Here is a 13,531-nt window from a genome sequence, read left to right on the forward strand (position 1 = left end):
ACCTCATGATCCGCCCGCCTCAGCCTCCCAAAGTGCTGGGATTACAGGTGTGAGCCACCGCGCCCGGCCTTGTTCTTCTTTTTCAAGATTATTTTGGCTATTGTGGATTCCTGGAATTTCTATATGAATTTTAGAATCAGCTTGTCAATTTCTACCAAAAAATCCACTGTGATTTTGCTATAGATTGCATGGAATCTGTAGATCATTTTGGGGAAAACTGGCATCTTTAACCATGTTACGTCTTCTGATCCATGAACATAGGATGGTTTTCCATTAATTTAGGTGTACACCTGCTTTTTAAATGTTACTGGGCAGAGAGCTAAAATATCAGATGGTTCTATTTATTTTCAAACAGTTGGGTACCTTGAGTAAAGCCTGTTAAGCTTGTAGATGCCACTCAGCAAAGCCTGAGGAGGACAGTCCTTACCTTTGCAGTACAGACAGTTGCTCAGCATAACTCAGAGGTGCTGCCACAAGCCGCTGGTTTTCTTTTCTTTTTTTTCTTTTTTTTTTTGAGACAGAGTCTCACTCTGTTGCCCAGGCTGGAGTGCAGTGGTGCAATCTCAGCTCACTGCAAGTTGCACCTCCCGGATTCACGCCATTCTCCTGCCTCAGCCTCCGGAGTAGTGGGACTACAGGCACCCGCCAACCACCATGCCCGGCTAATTTTTTATATTTTTAGTAGAGATGGGGTTTCACGGTGTTAGCCAGGATGGTCTCGATCTCCTGACCTCGTGATTCACCCGCCTGGGCCTCCCAAAGTGCTGGGATTACAGGTGTGAGCCTCCGCCCCCGGCCTTTCTTTTCTTTTTTTTGAAACGGAGTTTCGCTCTTGTCGCCCAGACTGAAGTGCAGTGGCGCGATCTCACTCATTGCAACTTCTGTCTCCCGGGTTCAAGTGATTCTCCCGCCTCAGCCTCCCAAGTAGCAGGGATTACAGGCGTATGCCACCATGCCTGGCTAATTTTTATATTTTTAGTAGAGATGGAGTTTCCACCATGTTAGTCAGGCTGGTCTCAAACTCCTGACCTCACTTAGGTGATCCACCCGCCTTGGCCTCCCAAAGTTCTGGGATTACAGGAGTGAGGCACTGTACCTGGGCAGCTGCTGGTTATCTGCTACAAGAAAGCTGGTTATCTGCTACAAGAAAAGGTGGGTAAGGGCTGGGCGTGGTGGCTCACGCCTGTAATCCTAGCACTTTGGGAGGCTGAGGCAGGCGGATTACCTGAGGTCAGAAGTTCAAGACCAGCCTGACCAACATGGAGAAACCCTGTCTCCACTAAAAATACAAAATTAGCCAGGCGTAGTGGCACATGCCTGTAATCCTAGCTACTCAGGAGGCTGAGGAAGGAGAATTGCCTGAACCCGGGAGGCGGAGGTTGCGGTGAGCCGAAATCCTGCCATTGCACTCTAGCTGGGCAACGAGAGCGAAACTCCATCTCAAAAAAAAAAAAAAGGAAAAAGTGGGTAAGTCTCTCTGAATTTATTTTCCTTACCTGTAAAAAGGAAACAACCATAATTACCTCAACTGCTTAGTAAAATTGTGTTGAACAAATTTTTTGAATTATAAAAACAGATAGGTAAATGATAGTTTACTAAATAGGACATAAAAAGGGTCAATAAACAAATGAAAATATCTCAATATCAGTAGCCAACTGAGAAATGCAAATTAAAGCCACAGTGAAATACACACCCACCAGAATGGCTAGACTTAAAAAGACTGATACCACCAAGTCCTGACAAACACATGGAACAATTAGAACTCTCATTCATTGCTGGTGGGAGTGTTAAATGGGACAACCACTTTAGAAAACATATTGGCAGTTTTTAAAAATAAAACTAACAGACATAACAGTAGTTCCATTTTGTGGTATTTACCCAAGATAAATGAAAATGTATATTCACAGAAAAGCTGTACATGAGTGTTCATAGCTGTTTTATTCACAATGGCCAAAAACTGGAAACAAATATCAGTTGACAGGAGAATGGATAAATAAATTGTGGTATATCCAGAACAATTAAAGACAGGTCAATACTTTAAAAGAACAAATTATTGATACATATAACATGCATAATCTTAAAAATATTATGTTGAGTGAAAGAAGCCAGACAGAAAAGAGTATGTACTGTATAACTGGATTTATGTAAAATTCTAGAATGGACAAAGCTAAGCTATAGGGACAGCAGATCAGTGGTTGCCTGGGGCTTGTGGGGGTGGGGCAATTGGCTGCAAAGAGGCATGAGAGAACTTTCTGGAATGATGGAAAGGCTCTGTCTTCATTGGGGTGGTGGTTACATGGGTGTATACCTTTGGAAAACTTCATCAAGCTGGTTTTTTTTTTTTTTTTGGAGACTGGGTCTTGTTCTGTTGCCCAGGTTTTCTATGGCCTCAACCTCCTGGGCTCAAACAATCCTCCTGCCTCAGCCTCCTGTGTAGCTATGATTACAGGCATATGCCACTATGCCCAGCTATTTTTTTAAATTTTTTGTAGAGGCAGAGTCACACTACGTTGCCCAGGCTGGTCTCCAACTCCTGGGGCTCAAGCAGTCCCCTGACTCAGTCTCCCAAAGTGCTGGGATTACAGGCACGAGCTGCCATGCCCAACCAATCTGTTCTCTTTTTTTTGAGATGGAGTCTCACTCTATTGCCCAGGCTAGAGTACAGTGGCATGATCTCGACTCATTGCAACCTCTGCCGCGCAGGTTCAAGCAATTCTTCTTCCTCAGACTCCCGAGTAGCTCGGATTACAGGCCCCTGCCACTGCGCCCAGCTAATTTTTTTGTATTTTTAGTTGAGACGGGGTTTCACCATCTTGGCCAGGCTTGTCTTGAACTCCTGACCTCATGATCCACTCGCCTTGGACTCCCAAAGTGGTGGGATTACAGGCGTGAGCCACTGCGCCCGGCCAAATTTTGTAATTATAAATTTAGATGGGGTTTCACCATGTTGGCCAGGCTAGTCTCAAACTCCAGACTTTAGGTAATGCGCCCGCCTCAGCCTCCCAAAGTGCTGGGATTACAGGCATGAGCCACCGTGCCCAGCTGAGCCCTCTTCTTCTAAAGTCTCCCCAAACTATGTTATGTGTCCTAAATTTTGAAAAAGTCCTAAATATTCTAAAACCACACTCTTTTAGACTTATTTCCAAGACCTCAGGGAGGCCTGCCAGTCCTTCTCAGGCCACCGTAACCGACCTGAAGTGTCCTCTTACCCAGAGCTCAGCTCTTTTGACCTCACCCTGACAGGCCACTGGGACCTTGCCTGCTCCTCAGAGCTGACCCTGCCTGATACCCCTTGTTTCTCCCTTAAGCTTTGAGTGCAGAGATCCAGGACATTCAGTGCTCAGGGAATACTGGGTGGCTCTGGCCTGGGTTCTCCAAGCCTTAGAAGCCACCTGCCCACAATTTCTGGTCCATCCAAGGCCTGGGCCCTTGGGAGCTCATACTTTGGTGTCTCTCCTTAGATATAAATAAAATAGTGTCAATAATTACATATCTTTGTCCTTGGCTTTTTTTTTTTCTCTCTCCATGACCTGCAAGTCACCCTGTATGGTGGCTGGGGTGGTTAGGCTCTACTGTTCTTTCCCACCGAGAGTGCGGACGAAAGGCCTCTTGAACACCTGTGAGCTGCCTGGTGCCTGCGTGGGCCCACTGCAGCCTCGCTTCACACAGCGTGGGCTGTGTAGATCAGAGCCAGAGAAAGTTAAAGCTGCTCATGAACTAGGGATAAGCACCATTGACAGTGGTCACTGTCCTTCCGAACATTTTTTTCATGAAAATATGTGGGCTTGTTTATAAGTGTGTGTTGGGGGATCATTTGTTTTTAACAGGCTGGGCTCATGCTCTTTCAGCTCAATAAATATTTATTGATTAGTTACTATATGCCAGGTACTGTTTTATATAACTGAAAATAATACTGTAACTTGTTTTTGCTTAAAAGCATAAAATCTTTTCACATCAGTACATAATGATCTCCATCATTATTAACAGTTACGTAGTATTCCATAGCATGGCAGTATCACAGCTCCAGAATTTAACTAGTTTTAGACATTCAGATTGTCTCCATATACTTTTCCATTACAAATAATGCTGCAGTGAATGCCTTTGTCATATGACCTTGTGCACATTTCTAATACTGACATTTGTAAATATTTCTAATAGACTCCTGTAAGGGAAACTGCTTAATTAGAGCAAGTGTACTGGCTGGGTGTGGTGGCTCACACCTGTAATCCCAGCATTTTCAGAGGCTGAGGCTGGCAGATTATCTAAGGTTAGGAATTCAAGACCAGCCTGGCTAACATGGCGAAACCCCATCTCTACTAAAGGTACAAAAATTAGCTGGTGGCATTTGGCTGTAGTCCTGGCTCCTCAGGAGGCTAAGGAGGCGGAGGTCGCAGTGAGTGCCACTACACTCCAGCCTGGGTGACAAAGTGAGACTCAGACTCATAAAAATAATAATAATAAAATAAAGTAAATATACTGAATATTTTATTTTATTTTATTTTATTTTTTGAGACAGGGTCTTGCCAGAGCAGCAGTACACGCAGACAACAGCAGTACAGTGATGTGATCTCAGTTCACTGCAACCTCTGCCTCCCAGGTTCAAATGATCCTGCCATCTCAGCCTTATAAGTAGCTGGGATTATAGGTGCAGGCCACCATGCCCAGCTAATTTTTGTATTTTTAGTAGAGACACGGTTTCACCGTGTTGCCTAGGCTGGTCTCGAACTGCTTTTTTTTTTTTTTTTCCTTTTGCGACATAGCCTCACTCTGTTACCTAGGCTAGAGTGCAATGGCAAGATCTCAGCTCACTGCAACCTCCGCCTCCCGGGTTCAAGCATTTCTCCTGCCTCAGCTTCCCAAGTAGCGAGGAAGTAGCGAGGACTACAGATGTGGGCCACCACGCCTGTCTAATTTTTATATTTTTAGTAGAGACAGGGTTTCACCATGTTGCCCAGGCTGATCTCGAACTCCTGATCTCAAGTGATCCACCTGCCTTGGCCTCCCAAACTGCTGGGATTACAGGTGAGAGCCACCACACCCCACCGAATGTTCTTAAATGTTGTACATAGATGCTATGGTTTGAATATTTGTACCCTCCAAAACGCTTGTTAAACTTAATCCCCAGTGTGGCAGTATTGGGAGGTGGGGCCTTTAAGAGGTGATTGGGGCCGGGCACAGTGGCTCAAGCCTGTAATCCCAGCACTTTGGGAGGCTGAGACGGGCGGATCACGAGGTCAGGAGATCGAGACCATCCTGGCTAACACGGTGAAACCCCCCGTCTCTACTAAAAAAACACAAAAAACTAGCCGGGCGTGGTGGCGGGCGCCCATAGTCCCAGCTACTCGGGAGGCTGAGGCAGGAGAATGGCGTAAACCCGGGAGGCGGAGCTTGCAGTGAGCCGAGATCGCGCCACTGCACTCCAGCCTGGGCGACAGAGTGAGACTCCGTCTCAAAAAAAAAAAAAAAAAAAAGGTGATTGGATAATGAGGGCTCTGCTCTCACAGATGGGTTCTTTCATACATAAATTCATGGATTAATGGGTTACTATGGGAGGGGAGCTGGTGGCTTTATAAGAAGAGGAAGAGAGACCTGAGCTAGTACATGAGCGTGTGCAGCCCGCCTCAGCGTGTGGTGCTGTGCTCTGCCGTTGGATGCTGCAGAGAGTTCCGACCAGCAAGAAGGCTCTCTTCAGATATAGCCCCTTGACCTCGGACTTCTCAGCCTCCATAAGAGTAAGAAATACGCTTCTTTTTGTTATAAATTGCTCAGTTTTAGATATTCTGTTATAAGCAACAGAAAACAGACTAAGATACTGGGTATCAAGATTGTACCCATTCATTCTGCTACTACTAGTATACAAGAGGGCCCTTTCCCCTACTCCCTGTGGCCTATTTTCAGTAATTTTGTCAATTTGATAGATAAAAATGGGCAATAATCTTTTCAGCAGAAATCAGCCTCAGCAGTCGATACTGACTGAGCAGTTTACAACCTTCAGCACAGGGCACTTCTAGAGTGTAAACTGAGAGAGGCGAAGCTCTGGCCACTCTCATGGGGAAGATTTGGATTTGGCTAACACTTGTGCGGTCCGTCATGTACGTTCACACACTTGGTCTTCTTTCTCCCTCACAACCACCTTCTAAGGTAAATATCATTGTCTCATTTTTTCAGATGAGGAAACAGGCCCAGAGAGACTAACTTCCCTAAATCAAAAAGTTAAGAAGTAACAGCCCGGGGTAAGGGGAGTCTGAGAGTGAAGGGAAGAGTAGCAGAGGCAAGGCCATCATTAACCCTGGAATTTGTGTGGAGCCAGGGCTGGGTCTCAAGGCCAGGCCAGACCAAGGGAGGAGTGGAGGAGGAAATGATATGAAATTCTTTGCCATGGGCTGTAGACTGTGGAATCTGTTTTGCCTGTGCTCGGGGCTTGTCCTGGTTGGGCATGAGGTAGAGGCTGCAAAGAGTCCAGGGCCCTCAAATCCAGGGAGGGGAAGGCCCCAGGTCTGGTAATGCAGAAGGCCTGAGGAGAGAGTGGGCAGGGATGTTACCCTGCTGACGTCGGAGGTGTGTAGGAGTTGATTATACGGAGCAGGCCTTGTCCACAAGCGAATGGGGAACTTCTTCCATCCTCCTAGCTGGCCTGCCCAAAGCCCTTAGCACAGATCCCATTTCTCAAAAAACTATTAAAAAAAAGAAACCATCCTGGCTAACACGGTGAAACCCCATCTCTACTAAAAATTACAAAAAACTAGCCAGGCGAGGTGGCGGGTGCCTGTAGTCCCAGCTACTCGGGAGGCAGAGGCAGGAGAATGGCATGAACCCGGGAGGCGGAGCTTGCAGTGAGCTGAGATCCGGCCACTGCACTCCAGCCTGGGTGACAGAGAAAAACTCCGTCAAAAAAAAAAAAAAAAAAAAAAAAAAAAGAAAAAGAAAAGAAAAGTAAAAGAAAACCCCTAAACAGTCCTCTTTGCATAATGGTGGCTCTGAGCCTGGGAGTTCCAAGGACAGACTTGTGTCTAATCACCTCTGGCTCCAGCATGTGCTAAGTGGTCCTCAGCGCTCAGCATTCTGAAGAAATATTTTCAGCAGTCTCTGGGTGGGGACCCAGTAGGCAGCTAAGTGCCTTTCTCTGGAGATTCTGTTCCCCAGTGAAGGTCAGCTCAAGTGAACAGGCTTCCAGGGTCACAGAAACCTCTGTGGACCCACACGTACAGGAGAAGCAGCCGCTCTGCAGGGATGGCTTCATCTCAGCCCCTTTTCCCACACAGCCTTGGTGCACAATATGCTACTCTGTGCCAGGGGTCTTAAAGGGAAGCTTAACACATGGCGGCATCACTGGAGTGGTGATTTGCCAGTGTTTTCAGATGACAGAGGGCCGAAGAATACAGAAAAGGGCCTTGCATCCTGAACCTGGTGAAATTGTGGCCCAGGATCACAGGAAAAGAACACACATTTCCTCAGCCTTTTTAAATGAGAAAATAGTACAAATAATGGAAATTCTATTCTTTGGTTGGTTATGTGTTTATTCTTAGGAAATGCATTTATATGCAGAGAGAAAAAGCAGAGGGAGAGAGAGAGCAAGCACGTGCAAATGTGGTAACATCAGTGAATCTGGGTAAAGAGTATTTGGAAATTCCTGGTACATTCAACTTTTCTGTAAATTTGAAATTGTATCAGAATAAAAAGCGAGTACTCTCTTCCTCAGTGCATGCACTAAAATTGAAACCTACAGAGATTCGCACAGCCCCTGCGCAAGGATGATCAGATGGTTTGGATGTTTTGTCCCTTCCAAATCTCATGTTAAAGTGTGACCTCAGGCCGGGCGTGGTGGCTCACGCCTGTAATCCCAGCACTTTGGGAGGCTGAGGTGGGTGGATCACCTGAGGTCAGGAGTTCGAGACCAGCCTGGCCAACATGGTGAAACCCCATCTCTACTAAAAATACAAAAACTGGGTCAGGTGTGGTGGCACATACCTGTCATCCCAGCTACTCGAGAGGCTGAGGCAGGAGAATCACTTGAACCTGGGAGGTGGAGGTTGCAATGAGCAAAGATTATGCCACTGCACTCCAGCCTGGGCAACAAGAGCGAAACTCCATCACAAAAAAAAAAAAAAGTGACCTCCAATGTTGGAGGTGGGCCTAATGGGAGATATCTGGGTCGTGGGAGCGGCTGCCTCATGAATGGCTTGGTGCTGTCCTCATGGTAGTGAGTGAGCTGTCACTCTGAGTTCACGTGAGCTCTCTCTCTCTCTCTCTGGTTGTTTAAAAGAGCCTGGCACCTGCGCTCTCCCGCTTTCTCTCTCTCTCTCTCCCTCCTGCTTGGTCCCTCTCTTGCCGTGACACACTGGGTCTGCTTTGCCTTCCACCATGATTGTAAGCTTCCTGAGGCCTCACCAGCAGCAGATGCTCGTGCCATGCTTCTCATACAGCCTGCAGAACCATGAGCCAAATCAGCCACTTTCCTTTATATATAAATTGCCCAGTCTCACTCAGGTCTTCTGTTTTTGTTTTTTGTTTTTGTTTTTTTTTTTGAGACAGGGTTTCACTCTGTCACCCAGGCAAAGTCTTGGAACACTGCAACATCTGACTCCCAAGCTCAAGTCATCCTCCCACCTTAGCTTCCTGGGTAGCTGGGATTACAAGTGTGTGCCACCATGCCCGGCTAATTTTTGTATTTTTTGTAGAGACAGGGTTTTGCCATGTTGCCCAGACTGGTCTTGAACTCCTGAGCTCAAGCGATCCACCCATCTCGGCCTTCAAAAGTGCTGGGTTTGCAGGCATGGGCCACTGCGCCTGGCCAGACATTCCTTTAGAGCAATGCATAGTGGACTGATACAGATGACATGAAAATTTGTGAAGTGTTCCATATTTTTTACTACATGTTCTCATTTATAAGTGGGAGCTAAATAATGTGTACACATGAACATAGAGTGTGGAATAGTAGACACTGGAGACTTGGGAGGGTAGGAGGGTGGGAGGTGGGTGAAGGATAGGAAATCAGGGGGTACAATGTGCATTATTTAGATGATGGCTACACTAAAAGCCCAGACTTCACCACTGTGTAATATATCTATGTAACAAAACTCCACCTGTATCCCTTAAATTTATATTTTATATATATATATATATATATATTTTTTTTTTTTTTTTTTTGAGACAGAGTCTCACTCTGTTGCCCAGGCTGGAGTGCAGTGGTGGGATCTCGGCTCACTGCAATCTCCGGCTCCTGGGTTCAAGCGATTCTCCTGCTTCAGCCTCCTGAGTAGCTGGGATTACAGGTGTGAGCCACCGTGCCTGGCCAAATTTATATTTTTAAAAAGTAACAAAAAGATTTACAGAAACCAGAGGAGCATTTTTAGGTAAATTAATCTTCATTCCCACAAGACTAGCACATGAATGGGTTTAAATTTTGCATAGATTTTGATTTTTTTTGTTGTTGTTGTTGTTTGAGACAGGGTCTTGCTCTGTCACCAAGGCTGGAAGGCAGAGGCATGATCACCGCTCACTGCAGCCTCAACCTCCTGAGCTCAAGCAATCCTCCTACCTCAGCTTTCCAAGTAGCTGGCACCACAGGCACATATCACCATGCTTGGCTAATTTTTTTTAGAGATGGGGTCTATGTTGCTCAGGCTGCTCTCAAACTCCTGACTCAAGCAGTCCACCCACCTCAGCCTCCTAAAGATTTTGTGGGTTTTTTTTTTAAATATGAAAAGATATGTTATTATTATTAGTGCATATACCACATTGCACTTTCTCCAATGGCAAATGAGGCAGAGGGTAATATTTCTCTTTAATTCCCTAAGAACCTCAATATCATCTGTCTTCTGGAGGATTCAGTTTCTTCTGACATCTGTGATACTGTCCACGAAGATACCAACTGTACTTAGTATAAATAACATTTTGCTAAGTTGTTCTATTAGGGGTTCTTGCTCAAGTTGTTCACTTTTTTCTTCTCTAGTTTTCAGCTCTTGACCGTGTGTTTCTTCATGATTATACACAGGATCTGGTCAAGGGATAGATTTTGTGCGTTCATATGGATGTCTGTAGAAGGATAGTAACATACTATTGTCCTGGCATCAGTTGTCAAAGCAAAGTCTACTTTGCAACTGTAGTCATCTGGAAAAGTAGAGTATGTAGATTTATGGCAAACATAAGGCTCCATTTTGGATTGAAAATAAATGTTTCCAGATAGTTCCCTTTGATATCACCCATCTTACTGCTGCTACTGCCATGTAGCAAGATGCTTATCAGGTGTTATGAAAAAAGATGCTTCAAAGAGAATCTGCTTTTAAAATCTGCTTCTGGGCACATCAGTTTTCATCCCTGCTTAACAGCTCCTCACTATGAGCCCATCATCTTCTCTCTTTATTTTTGTATAGATCTTAAATTATTTTTACTCAGTTGTAATCATGGACAAATTTGTAGTCTGCTTTTTTTCACCTAACATTAGTTATAAACTGTTTTCCATACTGCTGCATATTCTTTGTAATTATTTTAATGATTTATAATTTAATTTTTTACTTGATTTTTTTTTTGAAAGAGAGAGTCTCACTCTGTCACCCAGGCTGGAATGCAGTGGCATGATCACAGCTCACTGCAGCCTTGACTTCCCGGATTCAGTTGATCCTCCCACCCCAGGCTGGCGCATGCCACCAGGCCTGGCTAATTTTTTTGTATTTTTTATAGAGGGAGGTTTCACCATGTGGCCCAGGCTGGTCTCAAACTCCTGTGCTCAAGCAATCCTCCTGCCTCAGCCTCTCAAAGTGTTGGGATTACAGGCATGAGCCATCGCACCTAGCCAATTTATAATACTATATATCATAATTTATATTCTCCTGTTGGTGGACATGTAAGAGGAAGAGGATACTGGTTCATCATGAGCTCTGTACCAGGTGTTGCCCACCGCAGGCTATATATGGGCATCATCTTGTTTGACCCTCATGATCCTGCTATGCCCCAGGCTCTGTTCTAGTTTTGGGAACACATCAGCAAATTAAATAGACAAAATGGAACTTACATTCTAGTAGGGGTCGTGGTCGGCGGGAGATGTACAATCAAAAGTATACATAATGCTGAAGAATTAAATGTGGAAGGAGTTTAAATTTTGAAAGTTTGCTATACATACTTTTCCTGCATTATTATTATTATTTTATTTATTCACTTGTTTTAAGATGGAGTCTCCCTCTGTTGCCCAGTGCAGTGGCGTAGAGTGCAGTGGCGTGATCTCAGCTCACTGCAACCTCTGCCTCCTGGGTTCAAGTGATTCTCCTGCCTCAGCTTCCTGAGTAGCTGGGACTACAGGCATGCACTACCACACCCGGCTAATTTTTGTGTTTTTAGTAGAGACGGGGTTTCACCATATTGGCCAGGCTGGTCTCGAACTGCTGACCTTGTAATCCACCCACCTCAGTCTCCCAAAGTGCTGGGATTACAGACGTGAGCCACTATGCCTGGCCATTGTCCCCCATTATTATAAAGAGTTTTCAGCACGTTTTTTAAAAAGGATATGCATAATAAATAAAAAAGTATGTATTATATTATAAGATGCCAAATAATATGGAAAAACAGCAGAATAAGGAGAGTAACAAGTGCAGGAGGAGGGAGTGTTTTCATTTGAAATAGAGTAGTTGGGGTAGACCACACCGAGGACATTTGAGCAAAGACTTGGAGGAGATGAAAGCAATCCCTGAATAACACATGAACAAATCAAATGTCTTTTTCAATACATTCTAACTATGCCATTAGGAAGCAGGCATTAGAAGGGCTAAGGTACCACGAGGGGCTGGTGAAACTTGTATGTATCTACATCATTGGCTAAAATATAAATCAGCCCAGTTCTTTTGTGAAGCATTATGTCAATTCACACAGCCATTTAAAATATTAATGTCTTTTGACCTGGTAATCCCACTCCTGGGAATTTGTCCTAAGGAAATTTTTGCAAAGAAGAGAAAAGGCTCTATGTGGAAAGATCACTGCAGCAGTATCCATTTGTCTTAGTCAGGTCTAACCTTAGTCAGGTTTATTTCTCACAGTTCCGAGGTTGGAGTCTGAGATTTGGGGACCAGCAGGGTCCAGTTCTGGGAGAAAGCCCTCTTCTGGGTCTCCAACTGTATTAGCCCATTCTCATGCTGCTATAAGAACATACCGGAGACTGGGTAATTTATAAAGGAAAGAGGTTTAATTGGTTCACAGCTCGGCATGGCTGGGGAGGCCTCAGGAAACTTACATTCATGGCAGAAGGGGAAGCAAATACGTTCTTCTTCACAGGGCAGCAGGAAGGAGAAGAATGAGAGCCAGTTGAAGGGGGAAGCCCCTTCTAAAACCATCAGATCCCGTGAGAACTTACTATCACAAGAATAGCATGGGGAAAACCGCCCCCATGATTCAATTACCTCCCGCTGGGCCCTTCCCACCACATGTGGGGATTGTGGGAACTACAATTCAAGATGAGACTTGGGTTGGGATGCAGCCAAACCATATCACCAACTGTCAACTTCTCATTGTATCCTCACGTGGCAGAAGAGAACTAGCTAGGTCTCTGGCCCCTTTTTGTAAGGGCACTAATCCCATTGATAAAGGGTCTACTCTCATGACATAATTACCTCCCCAAAGTTCCACCTCCATATACCATCACATCAGGATTAGTGTTTCAACATGTATATTTTAGAGGGACACAAACACACAGTCCATTGCACCATCAAAGTGAGGAAGTGATGGATTCAGAATTGTCTTGGAGTCAGGTGTTGGGGTCTGAAGGTTTGACTCTATGATCTGCCACTTGGTATCTGTGTGGTCTTGGGTTTAGTGACTTGATCTTCCTGAGCCCATGCCTGCCGTGATGGAAGGAAGGAAATCAGTTTGGGAAAGTCCTGGGGGACCAGACTGTGAAGGGTCTTGACTGCTAAGCCAATGATTCCAGGCTCTGTGCAGTCAGCAGGAGAATCATTACAGGTATTTGATTAGAGCTGTGCATCAGGAAGATTAACTTGACGGTGGCATATAAGATGAATGGAACAGGGGAGAATGCAGAGGTGGGGAGGCCACTTAGGAGGCTTCTGCAGTAGTCTACATGAGAGGCAATGACTAATTAAATGAAACAGCCCAAATTGTATGAGCACCTCATGGGTGATGAGCCATTATAAATCTCCAGCCTCCCCATAGCATCTGTCTTAAAGTCTGCACTGAACAGAAATATTACAGAATAATGCTTTATATTTCTAACCCTTTGCAGTTCAAAAAGTGCTTTCATGAGCATTATCTCATTTGATCTAGGCTGTTTACAAATTGATATTTTGAAGGAGTTTTTCCAGATATTGAAATTGGGCCTATAGATTTATAGTTTTCAAGGCTCGCCCCTTCTCTCCTCCTCTACTCAGCTTCCTTTCGCTCAGTCTTCAGGCACTTCATGGTTCTTTATTCCTTTTCACAACCAAAAAAAAAAAAAATGCATGCTGAACAACACACCAGGCTCCTTGCTAGGTCACTCCAAAAGCAGGGAAGTCATCAGTGTGCGGGATTTGAGCACATTTGGTTTATT

General features: G+C 44.9%; 1 protein-coding gene and 1 pseudogene across 2 annotated transcripts in view; both read right to left on the bottom strand.

Moving 5' to 3' along the window:
• Window positions 1–9,695: 9,695 nt before the first annotated feature.
• CCDC32 (coiled-coil domain containing 32) overlaps window positions 9,696–13,531 on the bottom strand; it is a 36,066-nt gene continuing 32,230 nt past the window's right edge. The window contains exon 4 of one of the 2 annotated variants that reach the window (XM_025390698.1): window positions 9,696–10,110. In XM_025390698.1, coding sequence (XP_025246483.1) covers window positions 10,107–10,110 — 4 coding nt within the window. In that variant the 3' untranslated portion in view covers window positions 9,696–10,106. Of the gene's footprint in view, window positions 10,111–12,717; window positions 12,825–13,531 lie in introns of those variants that run through there. The other variant, XM_025390693.1, reaches the window with a different exon arrangement.
• On the bottom strand, window positions 9,808–10,226 carry LOC112627947 (annotated as a pseudogene).

This window comes from Theropithecus gelada, chromosome 7a (genome assembly GCF_003255815.1).
Source record: "Theropithecus gelada isolate Dixy chromosome 7a, Tgel_1.0, whole genome shotgun sequence".
In the NCBI taxonomy this organism is placed as follows: Eukaryota; Metazoa; Chordata; class Mammalia; order Primates; family Cercopithecidae; genus Theropithecus; species Theropithecus gelada.